General features: G+C 41.1%; 1 protein-coding gene across 1 annotated transcript in view; it reads right to left on the bottom strand.

Moving 5' to 3' along the window:
* iqce (IQ motif containing E) overlaps positions 1-16315 on the bottom strand; it is a 49939-nt gene extending 33624 nt beyond the window's left edge. The window contains exons 1-9 of the mRNA XM_052022224.1: positions 16197-16315; positions 15652-15699; positions 14086-14128; positions 13084-13230; positions 9029-9160; positions 8445-8515; positions 6389-6502; positions 5246-5296; positions 796-866 (exon numbers count right to left, since the gene is read on the bottom strand). Of these exons, the coding sequence (XP_051878184.1) occupies positions 796-866; positions 5246-5296; positions 6389-6502; positions 8445-8515; positions 9029-9160; positions 13084-13230; positions 14086-14128; positions 15652-15699; positions 16197-16232 (713 nt within the window). The 5' untranslated portion in view covers positions 16233-16315. The remainder of the gene's footprint in view (positions 1-795; positions 867-5245; positions 5297-6388; positions 6503-8444; positions 8516-9028; positions 9161-13083; positions 13231-14085; positions 14129-15651; positions 15700-16196) is intronic.
* Positions 16316-24221: the final 7906 nt, after the last annotated feature.

Here is a 24221-nt window from a genome sequence, read left to right as displayed (position 1 = left end):
GATATGGTTGCACCAATGCCCAGTATAACTGCAGTGTAATTGTTTTGTCTTTCTATTTGATTCACCTTGCAATGAACAATAATATTGTTAGCTTTCCCAACTACTTACAGTACCTGCATTCTGGCCTTTTGTATATCATGCATAGGGACACTTTGTTCCTCTTCATCTAAGAACTCTGCAATCTTTCACCATTCTGATGATATCCTGCTTACATAGACAATTTCACATTTTCTCCATTTTCCAGATCTTTACTCACTCAACATCTCTACCCCTTTTTGGCCTCTTTATGTCCTCTCCACAACTTTCCTTCCTTTCTATCTTTGTGTCATCAGCAAATTTAACAACCATACTTCTGGTGCCTTCATTCCAAGACATGTATATAGTCACCATCCACACTCATTTATAAATAATCAAAGCAAATATTCAAAGAAGATCAAAAAGAACACAATTTTATTTATTGATCCTTTTTTTTTCTCCTGAATCTTGGTCACAGTGACCTGGAGTGAAATTAATTTCCTGAAGGGTCAGTAACCCTAGGCCAAAAACATGTTATTGTTGTTGGAGATGTTCCTGTTTTCAATTTTTCCTTCCCTCTATGAGAAACTGTCACATAATTAAGGTAAAATCTCAAGAGTGACATTAGAGGGCTTGCAATTCTCATTGTTAAAATGACGGGAAGTGGAGGTGTGGGGAATGAAGATAGTAAAACATAGTACTAAGAGGAACAAAGAGACCAGATGCTAAATAAATCACTAATGCCATTTTATGAAGAAAGAGGTTTGAAGTGTATCTTACTTTATGATGCCGTCCTTCTCTTTACACTGCTGCTCCAATTTAAAGAGCCTCTGTTTTAATCCATTAACAATCTGGAGGAAAAAACAAAAAGCAAGGATAATGATGAGAAATATCTCTTTTAGTGCAGGTATGGGAATATAGACTCTGCAAATTCTGCCTTACACAAGGGGAAATGTCCTTCGGTTGAGCTGTAAAACCTGTCTTTGCTTTGTGGAGATGGATGCTGAAGTTATTATGGGGGTATAGTTCTGCAAGGCTGAGATTAAAAGTACCAGAGGATTATCTTCACTTAAGGTGATCTCAGGTGGGATATTTTGAGGCAACCAGAGAGGGCTTAAGAATCACATTTATTGTCTGATCACTATAGTGATCAATCCAGCAGCAAATTTACTTGTGAAGGAATAAGGCAGGAAAGTTAGTGTGGATTTGTCAAATGCAAATCGTGCTTAACTAACTTGATTAAGCTTTTGATAAGCTAACAGAAGGTTAAATGAGAACACAGTGGTTGATATTGTGCACAAAGACTAACAAAATGAGTTTGATGAAATGTCACAAAAATGTCAGAAAAATCGAAGTCCATTGGAATAAAAGGTGGTGGTAGCATGGATACGAAAGTTGCTTTGAGGCAGGAAAAGCAAATTCACTGTGAATGGTAGAAATACAGTGATGCTCCCCAAGATCAGTATCATGGCCCTGATGTTCTTGATGTATATTGACCTAGACTTGAATGTACAGCAAGATTTCAAAATGTGCAGATGGCGCAAAAGTTGCAAGTGTTATAAACAGCAAGGAGGATAATTTTAGACTTCAAGCAGATATACACTGGTAGAATGCAGATGAAATTTAAAGAAGTGCAAAGTAATGCATTCTGGTAGGATGAATAAGGAAATTTAATATAAATGGTAAAGTTCTAATATTGAGTGGGATGTACATATGCACAAATCTTTGAAGGTGGCCAGACAAGTAAGCAATTAAAAAAAGGCATATGGGATGCTGGAATTTATAGAGGCACAAAATTTATAATCAAATCAGTCATGTTGAACCTTTATAAAACACTGGTTTGACTGCAACTAATGCATTGTATACAAGACCTTGAATCTATACAACAAGAAAGATGCAGAAAAGATTAGAATGGTTCCAGGGATAAGAGACTTAAATAGATAGATGAGAAGCTCGGATTACTTGGCTTAGGGCCCAGAGTTGGAAAGCAAATTAATTGAGAATTGCTGAAAATCATGAAGGGTATATATAGGAACTGTTTTCATTGGATTGAGAACCAGGAGACCTATATTTAAGGCGACTGATGAAAGAGAGTGGGGGACATGAGGAACAACCTCTTCTTACAGCAAGTAGTTATAATCTAGAATTCATTGCTGGAAGGGGCTGAGAAGCAGATTCGATTACTACTCTCAAAAGGGGAAAAAATGATGTCCCTTGATTTTCAGGGGGACAGGGAAAGAGCTTAGATTGCTGTTGCAGAGGGTCAATGCACACTGGGCTAAATAGCTTCCTTACATTATGTAATGATTCTGTGACTGGATTGGGTGGGGCACGTGATGCACTTCATAATGAAACAGCCTGCTAACACTCAATGACCAGATTTGTGCTCAAGTGAAGAACAGGCAACTGAAGTGGCTATTGGACTTTAGCTCGAATAGAATGGGTGCATTCAGAAGGGTGGAGCAAGCTAGATGACAGTTTGTAAAGCCATAGCAAAAACAGAACAGGTAATCTCAACATTTGTAACTTGACTTAAATTCAACAGAAAGGCTACTTGTTGCAAGTTTTCCTGGTTAGGTGCTTATATGTTTAATTTGAACTGTTACTTTGCAACTTACTAGCACTCCTTCTACCATCGTAATGTTTCAATCTTGGAATAATTTTCTTATATGTGTAAAACACATGCTGAGATCTATGTTGGTTAATATGAAAATATAGAATATGAATATTTGAAAAATACATTTAAAAGATTAGTTTAGGGATGCTTAGCTAAATACGAGTATGTGCTTAATACAGCAGGAACTCTCATTCCCAGTGATTTGGGTACGATCTGTAGAGGTCTCCTTAGATATATTTAAAACTTGACCCTAACATGACCATTGCAAATCAAAGCACTTATAATATTTTTTATACCAACCCTGGGCATATATGGATGAAGGGCCTTTGACCTGAAAAATTAACTGTTTCTATTTCCTGAGAAGCTTAGTTTTTCCAGCATTTTCTGTTTTTATTTCAGATTTACAGCGTCTGCAGTTTATTTGATTTTCATATAGTCAGATCCTGTTGCATTCAGTTCAGATAGCCGGGATTACTGAGCAGGAGGAAATAATTCCACCAGGTGCTCTCTTGTTCCACCTGCTGGCACATCACAGCAATGGCATTGCAATCTTGAGGTCCTTTCAGCTCAATAAAGAAAATAAACACTTCTCAAACTTGTACAAGAACGTATATATACCTTTTGCAACTACAAGTAATGAATTTTTCAAAAATGAACAAACAAGAACAGAAAGTATTGGAAGTACCAAGTGGGTTGGGAAAGAAAAACAGATTGGAAATAGTTAGAGATAAACATATTTTAACATGTGAGAAGGGGGAAGGGGGGGGGGAAGGAAAGATAAAGTATACTGCAAGAGAGATCAAATGATAAAATGAACAATGGTATAAATCAAAAGAGGATGTTAAAAGATATATTTAGAGACAGTGTAAATAGGAATAGCAGCATCATTTATCCAAAATTGTTGAATTCAAGGCTATAACAGGTGGAAAATGAGGTGCTATTGCTTGAACTTTCTTGGAACAATATAGGAGGCCAAGGCAGGAAGGTCTGAAGAATAAAATGACATGCTACTGGAAGCTTTTTTGGGCTTTGGAAAGTAAAAGGCAAGATAGGATACGGTAAAAGAGCCAGTGTTGCATCTCCTTTGGTTGAAATGAGGACATGCTGCAGGAAAAGGAGGTTGGGGTTGATGATGATTGAGAAGTGCATTCTGAAATGGAAGGGAAGGGGAAAGATGTTTTTGGTATTGACATTACTACAGAGGTACCAGAAATGGTAGAGGATGAACTGTTGAACATAAAGATGATGAGTTCGGGGGAACCTTATCATTATTCTGGTAAAGGGGTGAAGCAGTGAGACCAAAGGTACAGGAAATGAACACAGCTGAGGGTCTGATGATGGAGGGAAGTCTTTGGTTGAAGAAAAAGGAAAATATACTGGAAGGATTGGTATCAAGGAGTCAGAAATGATGCAACAGAGTCAAAAAAACTGATAGAATAGAATGGAGTTTTTACAGGAAGTTGGATGAGAGGTTACGTGTGCTTAAGATAGCTGTGGGAGTTGGTGGGATTTTTAGTTGCTTGTCCTCCCAAATAAATGGCAGTTGAGGAGGGAAAGGAAAGTAGCAGGGCAGGATCCTATGTATTTTACCAAAAGACAGAAATTGACAACAAAGTTGGTGAAATTTTCCAGTTAGCGTGAAAACATGAAGTTGCCTCAATACAGTCAATATACCAGAAAGAGAGATGAAGGGGAGATACTGAATGGGACTGGAGTAAAGAATTTCCCCAAAAACTGTCAGGCATAACTAGAACCCATGCACGTTCACATTGAAATACCTTTATATGGAGGAACTGAATGGAGTCAAGGGAGAAGTTGTTCAGGAAATTAAAATCAAACAACAGCAGATGCTGGAAGTCTGAAGCAAAAACAGAAAATGCTGGAAATACTCAGCAGGACAGACATCATCTATAGGAAGAGAAACAAAGCTGTACTTTCAGGTTGAAGACCCTTCACATCAGAATATTCTGGAGAAGTTGTTCAAAACGAGTTGGAAGAGGATGGTGGTGGAGGGAAGTGGTTTGGCCTCAATTCAAGGAAGAAGCAGAAGGCCCTTGGGCTATAATTTTAGGGGAAAATGGATGAAACTTTAGTTTACTTTCAGCAACTGGAGAGACAAGAGAATCAGGTGAGTAGGAACATCCTCATTCACCTCCAGATCTAGCAACTTTGGAAATATATTAGCTGTTCCTTCATTGTCACTGGATCAACATCCTGGAACCACTTCTCCTCCACCACCATCCTCTTCCAACTTGTTTTGAACAACTTCTCCAGGATATTCTGATGTGAAGCATCTTCAACCTGAAAGTACAGCGTTGTTTTTCTTTCCTAACAGCACTGTGGGGGTACCTTCTCACCACTGGACTGCAGTGGTTCAGGGAGGCTTACCTCCATCTTTTAAGAGCTACTGGAGATGGGCAACTAATTTCAGTAGTTCTATATCCTGAAAATTAATTAAAAATCAAAGATGATCAAGAAGATGAGAAGACAGTCATCTGTGTTTTGGTAGAAGTTATACACCCACATGTGAGATGTATAAATATAATTCACAACCATAATCAAGTACATAGAGTTTAAAAGGCCAAGTGCTGAGGACTTTAAGGAAGGCCTTACCCCACTAGTATCATTCTTTTTATCAACCAAGCTCCTGGCATACTCTGAACTCTGTAAGACAAGAAAAGTACATTACAACGTGAATACAAACAATATAATTTGCTAAAATACAGTATTATATAATTCTTTGTAAAATGTTTGTCATGTACTTTTAAGAGCTCCTCTTGACATATCATTTGGATGTTTATCTCTTATTTGCTGGATTTTTTGTGCACAAGTTGAATGTTTTGTTTGCCAAAAGTGATTAAGTCCTGAAATTTAAGGATATAATCTGTCCACTTAATAACATTCTGCTGAGGGGCCACTGGATGTGAGCTCTTCATTTTCTGTCATAGATCAGTGTTGCTCTGTCAAATGTGGCACCATTGGCAATGACAACATTTATTCCCCATCCCTGATTGATTTGAGAAGGTGAGCTACTTTCTTGAATGCTGCAGTCCTTCTGATGAACATATTTCCACAGTGCTGTTAGGTAGAGAATTCTAGGGTTCAGACCTAACAACAATGAAATGATGCTATTAATGTCCAATCCAGGATAATGTACTCATTTCTTGCTAGATGGTAGAGGACATGGACTTGGGAAATGATTCACAGGTTCTATGAAATAAAGCTTTCAGAGGCACTGCAGAAAAGTGCAAAAATGATTTAGAGATTAATACCAAAACTGAGAACTACAAATTTCAGCACGAGGGTACTTTTCTCAAGAGGATGCTGAAGGCTAATCTGAACTAGGCCTTTAAAATTATAGAACACTTAAAAAATAGTTAAATAAAGTAGATATTGAGAAGATATTCCTAATTATGGAGGGAACCTAAATCAGAGACCATAAATATAAGATCATGAATAATAAATCCAGTGAACTCAGGAGAAAGTTCTTCAACCAGAATGGATAGAATGTGGAACTTATTGCCACATGGAATTGTTGCAACAAATACATTTATGCTTTTATGGAGATAGCTAGTTATAACCGCAAGCAAAAGGGTATGAGGTTATGGAGTTTGGGTTGGATCAGAAGACTGTAAATAAGTTAGTGTGGAGTAGAAATACTGGCATGGGTTCAGGTGTCCTGCCTCTGTGTTGTACGTTCTAGGAATTCCTTTACAAACTAATTAGACCAGTAACTGTTTAATGCATTCCATTCACCTTTGAAGGATCCAACAGTTGTTCAATCTGCTTCTTTTTTCTGCTGTTCTCTTCCTCTGATCGTCTCAGTTTTGTTTTCAGGATATCATTATCGGCTTTATGAGCTTGAATAATCTGAAAGGGCCAAGACATTTTGGAGAACACCAAAAGAAATTAGTCATTAACTGTTTGTAATGTATGGTCTGACAGACTTATTGTAACTACAGCAACAATTTTACTTTTAGTTTTGATACTTTCCTATCTCTGCTCTCAAAGGTTTTGACTCCATTCCATTGTATTGTTCTTTAGGTTGCATTGCCTGAGGAAGGAAGCCGCTCTTCTTTCAGTAACACCATAAGAGCTTTAATTAGTGTCAGCTGTAGGTCAAAGGCCTGCACTCTCACATCCACAGCAGAAAGTTGTGGGTTCAAGCCCTACTCCAGGGACTTCAGCATATAATATGTCTTTGTAAACCTGATGGGCTCTGCCAAAGGTAACATTATTCCTCTGTGGCCCTCTCAAATTTTTCTCATTCTTAAGTGACAGCAAGTGATGCAACAGGAAGGAGAATAGGGAGGGGGCAGAGAAGAAAGGATCAGAGGGGTGGCAAAGTACAGCTGAGTATGTTACATTTCACACATCTTTCTTGGCATTGTAGATGCCCCAGTGAAACTAGGATTTATTCCTCATCCATGCCACCTTGAGAAAATAGTGGCGGGGGACTTCATCAACTGCTCTGGTGTGTGTTTGGCGGGGGGGGGGGGGGGGGCGGGGGCTGTGGGGCTTGCAATAGTTTGACCCAGTTGTCTGCTAGGTAAGAATAATATTGTTGTAGTAGTACAGGCAAAACATCTCCAACAGGATCTTGAAGAGGAGCAGGGAAATTCTGAGCAATTTTTATTCCCCAACCAAAATCATTAAAATGTTATCAGACTCCTACCATGCTGCTCTTTGTGGGGCCTTGCTTTGTGCAAATTTCCTACACTAAATGGGGATTATATTTCAAAAGTATTAAATATTTTGTAAAGTATTTGGGATATCCCAGGCTGTGAAAAGTGCTAAAGAAGTACAAGTAATTTTCTTTTAATGGTCTGATCATCCTTGTTGAGAGATTAAAAGCTACATTTCATGACAATGCTGGTCCTAGTCAGATGTAAATTAATGGAATGGAAATTAAAACAGGTGGCACGGTGTTGAAGCTGGCAGAGATGCTGCCCTATAGCCTCAATGATCTGGTTTCAACCCTGACCACCAGCACTATCTGTGAGGAATTTGCATGTTCTTCCTGTGACTACGTGGGTTTCCCTTGGGTGCTCCAGTTTCCTCCCACATCTCAAAGATGTGCGGCTTGGTAGGTTAATTGGCCACTTTCAGTTGTCCCTGATGGTTAAGTAAGTGGTAGAATCTGGGGGGAGTTGATGGGAACCTGAGGAGCATAAAATGGGATTAGAGTACATAGGTGCTTGATGGTCAGTGTGGGCCTGTTTCTATGTGGTATGACCCTGTGACTCTGAGAATTCCCTTGTCAACAAAGCTTGGTGATCATACAGTTCTTAGTAACTGAGATTGACACTATACAGATAATGTGTCTGTAACTGTCTTCTATTCCTTGTATTTTAAGGAATATTTAGTCTGCTTTTATTGGAAGAAATTACTGTTGCTTAGGTCATGTTCCACTTCCTTTGCTCTTTATATAAATGGTTTCTGAGCAAAAACTTTGTTGTATGAAAAGCAAAAATGTCATCAGAAGTTTGTTGTAGAGTGGACTATTAGCTGCATGCTCAGTCATTAGTCCTGCTTCACCTCGATTTATTTGTTTTCAATGCATTGTCAATAGATGCTCTAAAACAAAAAGGCTATAGTTCATTGATATAAGGTTGGTGGCCCATAAATAAAATGAAGGCATCCAGCACTACAAGGTCCTTGCAGCAGTGTTATCCTTAGGTAAGGGTCCCACTTTAGTCTCTAGAAGTACCCAGTAGCCAACTTCATTCTTTTTTGTTAAAGAAACTCTTCAGTTGTTAAATGGTCATGTTCTTGTGACCACCAACTCCGTCAAGGATAGCGCAACACTCACCTTTTTTAGTTCAATAATCTCATCATACATGTCTTCTTTCTCCTTGTAGTCAGGGGTGCCAGGGACATAACCTGAGGGAGAGAGGGGGAATAATGAAAGAAAAAGAAAACAAGAGTGAGGACAAGAGAAAGAAAATGAGAGAGCAGTCAGGAGAGGAGAGGTAAAGAGGGACTGAGAGAAGAGAGAAAATGAAAGGGGAAGGAGACAGAAAATGAAAGAAAATGGTGAGGAAAATATAATTGGAAGAATTAACAAGCAGAAATTAAATGCGAGTACTGAACTAAGTTACAGGGCTTCTCAAACCTTCTTGAGGTTCCTGGGCCATGCAGTGAACCTTTTAAGAAACAGATTGGATGTAGTGATGTGCGTCAATGGTTCAGCAAGGTGAACTTCTTGCACCACAATCTGAGTTTGCCTTGTGACCGTATTTGTTGTTACTCACTCAGAGGACACATTAGAGAGTGGAGAACAGCAGCATAATAAACTATTGTAAAACATCTACTTGAAGTGAAAGGTAATTGGGAAAGTTACTTTTCACTATTTGTGTCCAAAGTTAAGGAAATAGCTTCATGTAGAAAACTCACCATTACTGGCTGACCGTGAATGCTTCGGTTTCTTCATACCCAGGGCTTCTTTCAAATATTCTGGTGTACTTGTATAGCCTGAGCTCCGACTACATCCAGAGTCACACTCAGATTTCAGTGACTGGGACACAGCTGTGGGAACAAATATTTTTAAAAGGGAAAAGAGTGAGAATTATCTGGATTCACATGCTGACTTCACCCTGAAGCCTGAGAACCACATACAGTGTACACAGGTACATATAATAACACAGGGGTTAATCTACCCATTTGCAGAAAGAAACAACCACACACTTGTTGAGATGAGATTTCCCACCACGAGTTAAATTAAGCCATAGGAAGTGTTTCTGGTAATGTCCTGCCAAAATGTTTAAACTGCAGCCTTGTAACCCAAGGTGTGGGGAAATTGGGCAATGACAGGATCAGGTCCAACTACTGTGCTTCACAGGGCAGGATATGTAACTGACGTTTTCTATGAATGCTTTCAAAACTTAGCCATTTAGCAAAGGTGCCAGAAAGGCACTCTTCTTCACATTAAGTAACAAACAACATTGAAAGAAAAGGATGGGTGAGATAATGAGAGGAAAGTGGTGAGAAAAAAAGCTGAGTTGAAAACAGGGCTGCTAAAACCATATTCTGACAATAAGGGGTGGACTTGTGGATGGGATCACAATAAATTCTACTGCACAACAGGAAATCCTGGGATCAGCACTTATTCAATGGGCCAAAGAGGTTCCTGTAACCATTGACAATGTATGATATGACCTTAAGTAAGTGAAAGAGAAAAAAATTAGAGGATCTTCCACTTAAAGTTCTTGATTGAAACAATAAAACATGGGAGATCCGTTCATATCACTGGAATAATTCTATAGATTGCCAAGTAATGGGAGGAATATTTTGCAGGTAAATTATAGAGATGTGCAAAAGCCATGGACTAGTGATAATGGAAGACTTCAACTATCCAAATATAAAGTGGAATTGCAATAACATAATAGGCAAAGAACAGGAGTTTCTGAAGAATGTTGACAAGAACTTTATCAGTATGCTTCTAGCCCAACAACGAAGGCAATATTACTGGACATTGTTCTGGGAAATGAGCCAAGCCAAAGCAAGTGTCAGTGGGGGAAACATCAATCATAATTTAAGGTACGGAAAAGGACTATTCCAAGTTAAAGATAGTCATTTGGAGAAGGGTCAATTTCAATGGGATGAGAAAAGATTTAACCTGGTAAAGTGGAATCAAAGTTTGGTATATAAAATTGTAGTTGAACAATGGAAGGCCTTTAAGGTGGTGAAATTTCAGCTACAGTGTAAGCATATTTTCATAAGGAAGAAAGGTAGGGGAAATTAGAGCCAGGATTCCCTAGATAACAAGAAAGATAGATAACAAAATTGAAGAAAGGACTGGCAGCAAACTTAAAAGGGAATCCAAAAATAGGCACATGGACAGGAAAAGTTTTATAAGAAGAAAGGTAGAATCTATCGGAGGGCAATAAATAAATCTAGTGGGAGCTAGAAGATATGGCTGAGGTATTAAATGAGTACTTCACATCAATCTTCACCAAAGAAGGTGATGCTGCTGGAGTATCAGCAAAGTAAGTTCTAGTTGAGATTCTGGATGGGCTAAAAATTGATGTAGAGGAGGCACTCGAAAGGCTAGCAGCACTAGCAATTCAATCACCTGTTCCAGACAGATGCAAGCTAGATTGATGAGGAAAGTACAGGAGGAAATTGCAGGCTCCCTTGCAAACACTTATAGGTTCAGGGGTGGTGTTTAAGAACTGGAAAGTTGCATATGTTGTACCCTTGTTCAATAAAAGTATAGGAATAAACCCAGTGACTACAAACCAGTCGGTTTAGCCTTGGTGGTGGGGAAGGAGCTCTAGAAACAATCATCAAGGACAGAAATAACAATCACTTGGACAAGTGCAGATTGATCAGAGAAAGCATAGATTTGTTAAAGGCAAATTGAATCCGGTTAGCAAACTGAGTTTTTTGCTTATTTAACAGAGAATGTAACAGATGAAAATGTGGTTGATGTGTATATATAGACCTTCAAAAGGTATTTGATATGTGCAACATAATAGTAATTGGAATAAAAGGGGCACTATGGACAGAAAATTAGCTAAGTAACAGGAAACAATGGATAGCAGTGAAAGGTTGTTTTTGAACTGGAGGTAAGTATACAGTGGAGTTCCCCGGGGTTGATACTAGGACCACTTCTATTTTTAAAACATATTAATAATTTGGATGTGGGTGTGAAGGGCACAATTTCCAAATATGCAGGAAACACAAAAGTTGGAATCACAATGAGTGGTCAGGTCATAGAGCTATAGATAGGCTAGTGTGATGGGCAAAAAGATGAAATTTAAAGCTAAGAAATGACTAAGATTTCATTTGGTGAAAAGAATGAGAAAAGGCAATGCAAGCTAGAGAGCACAATTCTAAAATGGGTAGAAGAACAGAGAGATCTGTGGCTAGGTGTGCATTGTTCATTGTAAGTGGCAGAGCAGGTTGAGAAAGTGGTTAAAGAAAGCAGATAGGATCCTGGGCTTTATAAATAGAGGCATAAGAGTACAAGAGCAAGGAAGTCATGATGGACCTTCATAAAACACTAATTTGGCTACAAATGAGTAGTGTCCAGTTCTGGGTTCCACACTTTGGAAGAGGAATTTATAAAAATAATCCAGGAATGAGGGACTTTAGTTCTGTGGGCAGCCTGGAAAAGCTGGGTTCTTCTCCTTGGAACAGTGGAGGTTGCAAGGGGATCTGATAGAGGTATTTAAAGTAATGAAGGATACAGAGAAGGAAGGTGAAGGTGTTCCCATTAGCAAAGGGCTTAAGAACCAAGGGACATGGAATGAAGTTAAGTGACCATGAGGAAACTTTTGTGTTTGATAAGATGAATAACTAGAATTTGGAATGATTCAATTGAGGTATTGAAAATGGAACCAGATAGCTATCTGTAAGGAAAGAACTTATAAGGCTAAGGGGAAAGGGCAGAGGGGTAGAATGACCTGTATTGCTCTTACATAGAGTGGGTCGGGACTCAATTGGCCAAAAGGCCTCCTTCCATCCTATGATCTTTAGCCATTTTTTTTAAAGTATAGTAGTCCTCAAAGTGGGGGCTGTTACATTCAGAGCCAAGGTCTAAACACATTACTCCGGGATTTTCAGAAAAAGATATAAAAGCTAACTGTTCACATGTGTCTCTCAAAGTGCAAAAATTCCATAATCCCCAAATTTGGAAGCTGGACACTTGCCCTCCCTGTACATCCTTGGTAGTCACTATTTTTCCAAGTAACAGTGTACCTAGGAGTTCCCCAAGTTCATGTAAACATGCCATTCTCTAACAAGAGTAAAAATCGGAAGGGAAGCCAACATGAGGATGCTAATTTGAAGAAGCTTTCTAACCCATAGGCCTGCACCAGTTTTTTTAGAAAAGAGATTTTAGTTCCAGTGACACCTAACCCACCAGTATTGTGCCCTGTGTTATACCTCAACACACCTGTACCCAGTACGTGAGAGTTGTAGAGCACCACTTTGTACAACGCAAGGGCACAGAATTGTTTTATCACATGCCCAACTATCTCCACCAGTAACGTGTTATACACTGTCACACATGTGCCACCAGTACCACGCTCCTGGATCTGGGATTGCATTACAGACTCAGGCCTAGAATTTCAGATCAGGCCTGACATCGGGAGGAGTCTATCAAGTCTTCATGTCTGGTCTTTAGCTGCAGCCAGCCCTGTTCTGCAACACTCTTGGTCACCAAGCATGGAGTAGGGCTTCTAAGTCAGTAAATTGTGAGATTATATCACTGGATGATCCTTTAAGGTGTGAGTGCTGGTCTTGGGGTTCCTGGTCATGCCCCCACAACTTCTGCTGGCTGGGTGCAAAAATTGGCATTACCTATCAAAATTATACGGGAGAGCTAAGTGTCTTTTTGAATACAAAGCACCTTATAAAATGGCAAATGGGCAACCCCAGTTGAAAAGGAGGAGAGAAGCGGCAAAGAGTAGGAAACTGGATGAATCTTTACTGCGGTCACTTACCAAAACCATGTCTGAGTGATGCCACCCACATCTCCCTAGGCACCTTGATTGATGGGTTTTCAATGTGGATGGTTCCTGTGCCCTTCAATGACCGCCAAACTGCTGCCTTTTTTGGATGTAGGTATGTGTTTGAAAGATATGGAGATTCTGAAAGTAGGATGAGATAAGATTTGGTCATCAAGCAGGGATGAAAGATGTTCTGGTTAGAGGTATCTGGACAAAAAAAAATGTAGCTTCTCCATCTGCAGATACTCTCATCTGATTCAGAAGATCTGTGGTTCAAATATCCCTCCAGAAACTTAAACATAATGGTCCAGATTGGTACTCCATTTGTAGTACTGAGGAAATGTAACACTGATATTGGTGCCCTCCTTCAGATGGGAAACTAAACTGAAACTGTCATCTTAATCAAATAGAATTAAATGTCATCACTTGAGGAGCAGGGGAGTTTTCTAATGTTGGTGAAATTTATTTTTTGGCTACAATCACTAAAGGGAGAATATCTAGTAATCATCAGAGTGGGGTTTATAGGATCCTGTGTACGAGCTGACCACCAGACTTATTATTATACTGATGTACTGAAAAACCCTTTGGAGCGCTCTGAGATTGTGAAAGGTGCTTTATAGATGTGACTCTTCATGTCATTTAAATAAGGATTTAAACCACAAACAGGAAAACTCAGGCTGGAGCATATCTGCTGCAGGATGCAAGATTGTGAAACGTACTTAAGCTTTACTGCCTAAATACATTCGTGGAGCCACGTTTTGGAAACTATCCAGTTTTACTTTCTACTGAAGTCAATGGAAAGCAATGTTGGATGGAGTTCAAAATAAGTATTAAACCTGAATCAGTGAGTGTCCCTTTGAATCAGTGACTTATAAAACATCACTATTTTTATCCCCCCGCCCCTCGCTCAACATTACAATTTATATACAAACTTATGATATAGGCACAGTTAGAACATAAAAACAGCTGTGTTGCTGAACTCAAAGTATTACTTACTTGGGGACATGGGTGGTTTATTTGATTTCTTCTTTCTAGATTTCTAAAAGGAAAATAAATTGTCTCAGTAAATTAACCTTTAAATATGAGTACTGCACTGTTGGGTAAGATGTTAAACTGAGGTCCCATCAGTTCTCTCAGGTAGATGCAAAAATTATCCTACGGCAATATTCAAAGAGTATGAGAGCTTCCTCTTGTATCCTTGCTGAAGTTATACAACACCAAAAATCACTAAAACTGAGCACATGATCACTGCGAGAACCTAGCAACAGTGACTACATTTAAAAGTTCTTAAATAACTGTAAATTATTTCAAAATGTGATCTGCAAATTCTCCCGTAGTTGCCACAAGCATATTTGTGATCAGCTCCTAAAACCAAGCCAAATCCCCTCACTTTCAGTGTTGACCTCTTCCTGTGAACCATATTATAATGCATCACTCAGATTAGGGCCTGGTGTGCGGAAGTGCAATGAGATTCCATCCAATTTCTTCTCACAGAGGTGGTGAATCTCTGGAATTCTCTGCCCTGGAGGGCTGTGGAGGCTAGATCACTGGAGATTTTTAAAGAGGGGGCAGAAAAACTTTGGAAAGATCTGGCAATTGAGGGTTATGGGGAACTGGCACAGAAAAGGAGTTGGGGCCAGCACAGATCAGCCATGATCATATTGAATGGTGGGGCAAGCCTTAACAGGTGGCCTAACCCCTACTCCTATCTCACTTCGTTCTTGTGTGTTACAATACCATTAGATTTCATCCTGACCATGTGTTCCTCTGAGAGTCATAAGCATATCATCTCAGAATCCTGCATTTCAGATCTTATTCTGTACTTGTTGATCAGGCAGGCATGGTAGTGTAGCGGTTAGCGTAATGCTTTACAGCGCCAGCGACCCGGGTTCAATTCCAGCCACTGTCTGTAAGGAGTTTGTACATTCTCCCCGTGTCTGCATGGGTTTCCTCTGGGTGCTCCGGTTTCCTCCCACATTCCAAAGGCGATTCTTGCGGGCTGCCCCCATAACACTACGCAAAAAGATGTATTTCACTGTGTGTTTCAATGTACATGTGACTAATAAAGATATCATATCGTATCTATGAGCACAGTGTTTATGTATTCTAACCTAGCAAAAACTGTCATCTGCAATGATAAAAATATCTTCCTTTAGTGTAACTGGAATTCAAAAACAGTCGTGGGATGATGTGTCAGCTTTGCCAGGGTGGAGAATTTCTAGCTGCTGTTTGAGTATTTGCAGTTAAACCCCAGGAGTGTGCCAGTGTTTGTGTAGATTGCCATTATGTGTCAATATTTTGTGGCTGTTGTTCAAGAGTGTCAATATTTATTGGTGGTCCCCAGGTGCATGGCAATATTTGTAGGCATTCTTAAGAAGTGGTAGTGTACTTCCAGGATTTTATTTATGAGTGATCCCCAGGGTGCTGGTGAGTGATTTCTGGGAGTGAGTTTATGTTGGTAGGAGATTCCCAGGAGTTTGGCAATAAGGAGTGGAGTCTATGACAGTGTATCAACCTTGGTGATCAAACGGCAGCACAAAGGATGAATGTATACTGTATTACCTTTTCTACCTCAGATTCATATGTAATAGTGGACAATCCATCCTCGCCCTGAAACAGAAAGGTAATATATCACTGAACTTAGACTAAATTTCATTCTATTAGAATACAGCTGAATCAGGCCCTCTCACTAACGTTTCAGCACAGGTGTTACAATTCCCCTTGAATCAGATGGTTAATTCCAGTTCTGCAGCAGAGACCCGAGAAGGGAATTGGGGAAAGGCCGAGGAGAAGCGTGCAACAGAAAGTGACAACAAGTGGTGGGGGGTGGCTGGAATCTGAGGGCCAGCTATGGGTGGGCAGGCAGGGAAATCACAGCCAGAGGACAGAGGGCGGGGAGGAGCAAGTAGGGAACTGTCGGGGGGGGGGGGGGGGGGGGAGAGAATACATCCAGAGGGGAGAAACAAGGCTGGAGGCTAAGCAGCGGTGGGGAGAGGTAGAAGGCCGGAGCGGAATGGGGAGGGGGGACAGAGGAGAGGGAAAGGCCGGAGGGGCAAACCCGGGGCTGGGGGAAGTCCGCCGTTTCCCGGCTCTGCGCCGCCTCTCACCCCCACATCCTCCTCGGTCCCGTCACTCAGCGACATCTTTATTCCCCGCAACCTCTCGTTGCTCACAGCCAGACCGAGCCCCGACTCCGGGTGTTTGACGGCGGGACTATAGCAACCGGAGGGAGCCCCACACAGCGCTGGCCGACATACAACCTTCCCGGAGTGATGGCATGTGCGTTGGCTGCAGCCACTGGGAGGAGGGACTGAATATGAGAGTTTGTGACTGAGTGCTGAATGCAAGTCACTGATTAAATGCGCAGTTGGATAAAAATATGCTTAACTGTGAAAATAAATTTGTGATTAAATCAGAGTGACAGTGTGTGAGTGGTCCAATGTTTGACCTGATGTATTAACTTAATCTTTCCTCTGATGAGGTATTGGTATTGATTTATTATTGTCACTTGTACCGAGGTACAGTGAAAAGCTTGTCTTACATACCGGTCGTACAGGTCAATTCATTACACAATGCAGTTACATTGAGTTAGTACGGAGTGCATTGAAGTAGTACAGGTAAAAACAATGACAGTACAGAGTAAAGTGTCACAGCTACAGAGAAAGTGCAGTGCAATAAGGTGCAAGGTCACAACAAGATAGATCGTGAGGTCATAGTCCATCTCATTGTATAAGGGAACCATTCAATAGTCTTATCACAGTGGGGTAGAAGCTGTCCTTAAGTCTGGTGGTACGTACCCTCAGGCTCCTGTATCTTCTATCCGATGGAAGAGGAGAGAAGAGAGAATGTCCCTAGTGGGTGGGGTCTTTGATTATGCTGGCTGCTACACCAAGACAACGAGAGGTAAAGATAGAGTCCAAGGAGGGGAGGCTGGTGTCCGTGATGCACTGGGCTGTGTCCACAACTCTCTGCAGCTTCTTGCAGTCCTGGGCGGAGCAGTTGCCATACCAAGCCATGATACATCCAGATAGGATGCTTTCTGTGGTGCATTGGTAAAAGCTGGTGAGAGTCAAAGGGGACAAACCAAATTTCTTTGGCCTCCTGAGGAAGTAGAGGCGCTGGTGAGTTTTTGCCAAGACAAAAATGGAAAAGCGACCTGTTGCAAAGACGTAGCTTACTTGCTTGCTCCAGTTTTCTACTATTCAGAACATCGGCCATATCTATTCTATCTGTTATAGGCGACAATCTTAGAGACTTAGACGGTGTTCCCTTCTGGTAAGCTGCCGCTTAATATTTGATTTGTGTAGTCAGTAGTGTTCACTACTTACTACTATTCTGTTGTGCACTGTAGTGTTAGTGAGACTGAGTGACGTTGTTGGTGTGCCTTAATAATATTGCTTACTTACCGTGCATTTACACCACAGTGACGTCACTGTTAAACGAAAAGTGCGCAAGCGTGTAAATTTTAGATTAGTTTTGATAATTTTGTTTGTCAGTAATAGTAATTAAACTGTCCAGCGTGTATTGCTGAGTATGGAGAAATTTCTGAAGAGAAAAGCTGACCAGAAACCGGAAGATTCTGATGACGAAGGGGATAAGGGTGACTGAAAGAGAAAACAACGCAAGTATGATCCAGAATACATTTCATATGGCTTCATCGCAGTGGGGACAAATGCAGACCAACCTCTCTGTGTTGTGCGTTTGCAAACACTGTCCAACAATGCAAATGAAACCAGCGAAATTGAAGCGCCATTTAACAACAGTGCATCCAGATATTGCCAGTAAGCCGAAGGAATATTTTGAGCGGCAAAAGGAGCTGTACCTCAAGCAGAAAGGCAAAATAACAGCCTGCGCCACTGTAAATGAGAAGGCTCTTCGCGCATCATATTTGGTAGCATTACAAATAGCACGTTCCAGAAAGCTCACACAATTGGAGAAGAGCTTATACTGCCTGCAGCAGTAGATATGTGCGAAGTTGTACTGGGAAAAGAATCCAGTCAAAAACTGAAAGCCATTCCACTGTCTGATAACACAGTAAGCAGAAGAATTGGCGATATGGCGGAAGATATACAGAGCCAGCTGATAGCACGTCTTCAGCAAGTCAGATTTGTGATTCAGCATGATGAAAGTACTGATGTTGCCAGTGCTGCGCAGTTGTTGGTTTATGTTCGATACTGCTGGGAAGGAGAGGCTTCGGAAGACTTTTTGTTTTGCAAGGCGCTCCCAGCGCGTACAACCAGTGAAGAACTTTTCCGTGTGCTTGACACTTTTTTTTGTACAATCGGCATTGGCGTGGACACAGTGTATTGGAGTATGCACAGATGGTGCTGCCGCAATGACGGGACAGAAGTTGGGTCTAGTTGCACGACTGGAAGAAGTAGCTCTACATGTAGCAGCAACCCACTGCATGATTCACCATGAGGCTTTGGCTGCAAAGGATATGGATGAAAATCTTGCTGATGCGTTTTCCACGTGCATTAAAATCGTTAACTTTATCAAAGCCAGGCCACTCAATCATCGTTTGTTTGAAAACATATGCCGTGAAATGGAAGCCGAGCAGAAGCATTTGTTGCTACGTACAGAAGTCAGATGGTTGTGCAGCGTGTATATGAATTGCGAGATGAACTGCTCATTTTTCTAAATGAGCATAACGGATCATTGGCACAGTTCTTGACAGATGAGATGTTGGTTGCAAGATTAGCTTATCTTGCAGATATTTTCAACATTTTGAACATCTTAAATCGATCATTGCAAGGACCTGGCTCAAATGTTCTGAAAACGCGTGACAAAATCAATGCCTTCCAGAAAAATCTCCGTATCTGGAAGGGAAGATGCAAGCAAGGTGTCTATGATATGTTTCCGTTGCTGGCTGACTTTCTGACAGTGAATGAGACTAAGACAGAGGCCATTGCGAGCACCGTTTTAAACCATATTCAACAGCTGTCACATTATTTCCATGAGTATTTCGACCATGATGACACAAGCATGTTTGATTGGATTCGAAATCCGTTTGAATGCATGCTTACTGATTTAACTGGATGTGAACAAGAAGAATTGGCTGAACTGTCATCTGACAGGACTTTGCGCTTGCAGTTCAACCGAATGTCACTGTTGTCGTTCTGGATAGCATGTTCCCAGGAGTATCCACTGCTGTTCAGCAAAGCCGTCAATGTTCTGTTAGCATTTGCAACCACTTACTTGTGCGAAATAGCATTTTCTGCGGTCACTGCCATGAAAACCAAATATAGATCAAGACTGAATATTGAGGATGACATACGCATATGTTTGTCGCACATACCACCATGTTTGGACAAACTCTGCAGTGCAAAACAGGCACAACCTTCACATTGAACTGAACACTGAAAGACACCACTGATAATTATCGGTGATTGAAATAGTCAATCATGAAATAGTCAAAAATAGTGAAATAGTCACTATTTCAATAGGGCCTATGTGCAATAATTTAAGGGTTGTATGCATGAATTATCAATTGTTTGATTTTGTGGGCTTTGGGGGTCCGCCATCTAACAAGGATATGTTCTGGGGGTCCGCAACATGAAAAAGATTGAAAACCACTGTTTTAAGGCATCATTTATCTGGGGTACAATACTTGGTTGTCAGCCCAGTTGTTTTTAATATCTGAGGTAGATAGATTCTTTATAAGCAAAGTAGACGGGAATTTGGAATAGAGATTACAATCAGATTAGTCATGGTGTCATTAAATGGCAGAGCAGGTTCAAGGGACTGAGTGACCTACTCTTGCTCCTAATTTGTATGTTGTTATTGAGTATACCTTGGAGATCAGCACAGCTCCTTGGGTGTCTACAAAAAGGTTTCCCCAGGGGTTCATCCTGTTCATGCTTTATTCAGATCATGGAGGAAGACTTTTCAAAATAGCATCCAAAGCCTAACCCAACAAAAGTGGGCTTGGCTTTCTACCTCATCACCATGGGAGTAAGAAAGGACCTGTAAATTAACTTCCAAAACAAAAACACTTATAACTTGGAGTTGTAGATTGATCCTCACTTCATCCAGGGTGCTGGCTAACTGAAATCTTCGAGTCATACACCACAGAAACAGCCCACCACACCCATGCCAACCATCAAGTAGCCAACCAACTAATCCCACGTACCAGCACTAGGTCCATAGCCTTTTATGATTTGGTGATTCAATTGTTCATCCAGATACTCCTTAAATGTTGTGAGAGTACCTGATTCCACTACCCACTCATACAATGCATTCCAGATTCCAATTACCCTCTGGGTGAAAAAATTCCTGCTCAGATTTCCTCTAAGCCCTTTATCCTTGGCCCTAAACTTAAGCGCTCTTGAAAAGTTTCCTACTATCTACTCTATCTTGACCCCTCATAATTTAGTATATCTCTGTCAGGTTTCCCCCTCAGTCTCCTCAACTCCAAGGAAAACAAGTGCAGTCTCTCCTCATAATTGAAACACTCTATCCCAGGCAACATCCTGATGAATCTTCTCTGCATCCCCTCCATACAGTCACATCCTTCCTATAGTGTGGAGACCAGAAATACACACAATATTCCAGCTGTAGCCTAACCAATGAAATGACAGAATAAACAAACTAGCATCAACTATGAATGTGGTGCTTAGACATTAACAACACCTGCACTGGTAATTGTAAGCTCAGCAATTTGGTATTATTGGATGTGTCATGGTCAGCAGCTGGTACTAGTATAGTTGACACCCAGATATATGACGCACTGCTGATAGTGTCAGATGAGCTTAAATCAATGCTTTTAACGTGGTAACCAGTGTTTGGAAACATCACCCAATCACAAATAGCATGGAAGGTGTGATTCATTGGGAATGCAACAAATTTCCATTAAACTCATCCTATCCTTACACAATTATTCAGCTCAAGCCACTCTGGCCAAATGTATTCAGAGGGAAGTGGGTTAAAAGCTGCTGTCTAAAGTTTGTAGCCCAATGGAGTAATGAATCAGAAGAAAGATGAGACAATGGTTGGACAGTTGTGTTCCCACCAATAATTTAATTACAGATCTAGAGACTGAGCTCCTTCGCTTCTTTCTCCTGTAGGGGTGATAGTTTGCATTAGGATAACTGACAGTATATCTACAATTGGATGATGGTGGACAGCCCAAAATACAAATGTGGAGAAGAAATTCTGGTAATCCACAAGATTGTGAACAATTGTCCTATCCAGGCACCCACAAGGGGACTGCTGGCATCAAAGTGTAACCAGAAGCCATGAAATGGCTCTCAGAATTCAGAACATGACAGGAACCATACAAAACAGAGAGAACAGTGAGCAGCAGTCTCTGTGAATTATTTGGTTTTCTTGGAACCACCTCCCAGTGAACACAGCCATTGATGATGAAATTCACCTTTGCCTTCAGTATGCCAGCACAGCCTTTGACCTTCTGAGGAAAAGGGTGTTTGAAGATCAAGACCTTAAACCCAGCACAAAACTATTAGTCTTATGGGCAGCAGTGACCCCTGCCACCCTGTATGTTTATGTGGCTTGGACTATCTACAAGCAGCACATCAAAGTAACATAGAAAACTTACAGCACAATTCAGGCCCTTCGGCCCACAAAGCTGTGCCGACTATGTCCCTACCTTAGAAATTACTAGGCTTACCTATAGCCCTCTATTTTTCTCAGCTCCATGTACTTACCCAAAAGTTTCTTAAAAGACCCTATCGTTTCCGCTTCCACCACTGTTGCCGGCAGCCCATTCCGCGCACTCACCACTCTCTGAGTAAAAAACTTACCCTGACATCTCCTCTATACCTACTCCCCAGCACCTTAAACCTGTGTCCTCTTGTGGCAACCGTTTCAGCCCTGGGGAAAAGCCTCTGACTATCTACCCGATCAATGCCTCCCATCATCTTATATACCTCTATCAGGTCCCCCCCTCATACCTGCAACACTCTCTCTGCAAACTCCTCCAAATCCACTGGAAGAAAACCAACATTGGAGTCCTCTTACTGGCCAACACTACCACCGCTGAGGCCCAATTGTACTCAGCTCTGATGGGCAGGCTCACATGCCTGACTCCTGAAACATACATGCTATTCTGAATTATGTCAGGGGAACAGTTTCCTGGTTGGATAGAAGAAAAGATTCAAAGATGTTCTCAAAGCCATGAGAATGGCAAATCCCTGGCTCATGACCTCTCAAAATGGAGGGATAACATGGCTGGCACTAAGAATCCCTAGTCCAATGTATTGTAATATACAGAAGCCCAATGTAACTACCAGATGGAGCATACCACCTCACAGACTATCACCCACCTGCTTCATTGGGCATGTCCATGAGTCACACATTTGTCTTCATCAACCACCTCATAGAACTGGACTGGAAGCAAGTCATCCTCGATCCTGAGGAATCACCTAAGAAGAGGATAACTGAGAAAGAATTTTGGCAATGCATGTGAAAGGGTGTGAATAGTGTGAGAATAGGTGTCACCATGGGTATGACAAGTGTCAGAATTAGTAGCTAAGAGGGTCAGATCTAGTGTAAGTGTGAGCTTGTATGTGTGAGTGAGTGAATTTTTTTATTATTTCCACTGAGATGTGAATTAGGAAGTGCAAATTGACAATGAAATCTATGGAAATGTAATACTGTTTAGGATTGAGAAAGAAAATCAGTAGATTGGACAGTACCTGAAAACTAAAACCCTCTCACAAATGGTGCAGCTGAGCACATCATGCTGATCTAGCCTCATTAACAGTGTTCACTGTGTTTACTTCTGATTGTTAGAATTTTATTGAGTTATTTAATTTTAAAAGTGAGACTTGCATGTATGCAACACTTTTCAGGTGTTTTTCAGACTGTTCCAAGCCACTTCACAACCAAGAAAGCATTTGTGGTTGCTGTTATATTAGAAATTACAGCAAAATGCCATTTCGAGTAATGTGATATTAATCTAAGAATCTCTATATGTTCCAAAAAATTTTCTTCCCACCATTTTTCATCTCACTCTATTACCATATCCTCCTGTTCTCTTTCCCATCTTACGCACATCTAACTGCCCCTTAGATATGTAGCTTTAGAATTTGAGATCAACCTTTCAAATATAGCTGTAGAATGCATAATAACTGCAGATACTAGAAATCTGAAATTAAAACAGAAAATGTTGGAAATACTCAGCAGGTCAGGAAACATCTGTGGAGACAGAAACAGATTAATGCTTCAGATGAATTACCCCTCACCAGAAGAGTAAACAAACCTGTTTTAAGTTGCAGAGGAGGGATGGGGTGCAGAGACTAGGGAGAATGTCTCTGATAGGATGGAGATTAAAACCATAGAACCATAGAGCACAAAACAGGCCCTTCGGCCCACCATGTTGTGCCGTCCATCAAACCACCTTCACACTAACTCCTTCCTCCCGCATATCCTCCCATCCCACACTCCTCCATATGCCTATCCAACAAGCTCTTGAACCTGTTCAATGTATCTGCCTCCACCACCACCCCAGGCAGTGCATTCCATGCACCAACCACTCTCTGGGTGAAAAACCTCCCCCTGACATCTCCCCTGAACCTCCCACCCATAACCTTAAAGCCATGCCCTCTCGTCTTGAGCATTGGTGCCCTGGGAAGGAGGCGCTGACTGTCTATCTATTCCTCTCAGTATTTTATATACCTCTATCATGTCTCCTCTCATCCTCCACCTTTCCAGTGAATAAAGCCCTAGCACCTTAAGCCTCTCCTCATATTCAATACTCTCTAATCCAGGCAGCATCCTGGTAAATCTCCTCTGCACCCTATCCAACGCCTCCACATCCTTCCTATAATGAGGTGACCAGAACTGAACACAGTACTCTAAGTGTGGCCTAACTAGAGTTTTGTAAAGCTGCATCATCACCTCGCGGCTCTTAAACTCAATCCTGCGATTTATGAAAGCCAACATCCCATTGGCCTTCTTAACTGCTCTTTCCACCTGTGAGGCAACTTTCAATGAACTGTGAATATGAACCCCCAGATCCCTCTGCTCCTCCACACTGCCAAGTACCTTGCCATTCACCCAGTACTCTGCCCTGGAGTTTGTCCTTCCAAAGTGTACCACCTCACACTTCTCCGGATTGAACTCCATCCGGATTGTCAGCCCAGCTCTGCATCCTATCAATATCCCTCTGT

This window comes from Pristis pectinata, chromosome 8, assembly GCF_009764475.1.
Source record: "Pristis pectinata isolate sPriPec2 chromosome 8, sPriPec2.1.pri, whole genome shotgun sequence".
NCBI classification, from domain to species: domain Eukaryota; kingdom Metazoa; phylum Chordata; class Chondrichthyes; order Rhinopristiformes; family Pristidae; genus Pristis; species Pristis pectinata.
Note: the sequence above shows the minus strand (reverse complement) of the source record. Positions and strands in the feature narration are given on the sequence as shown.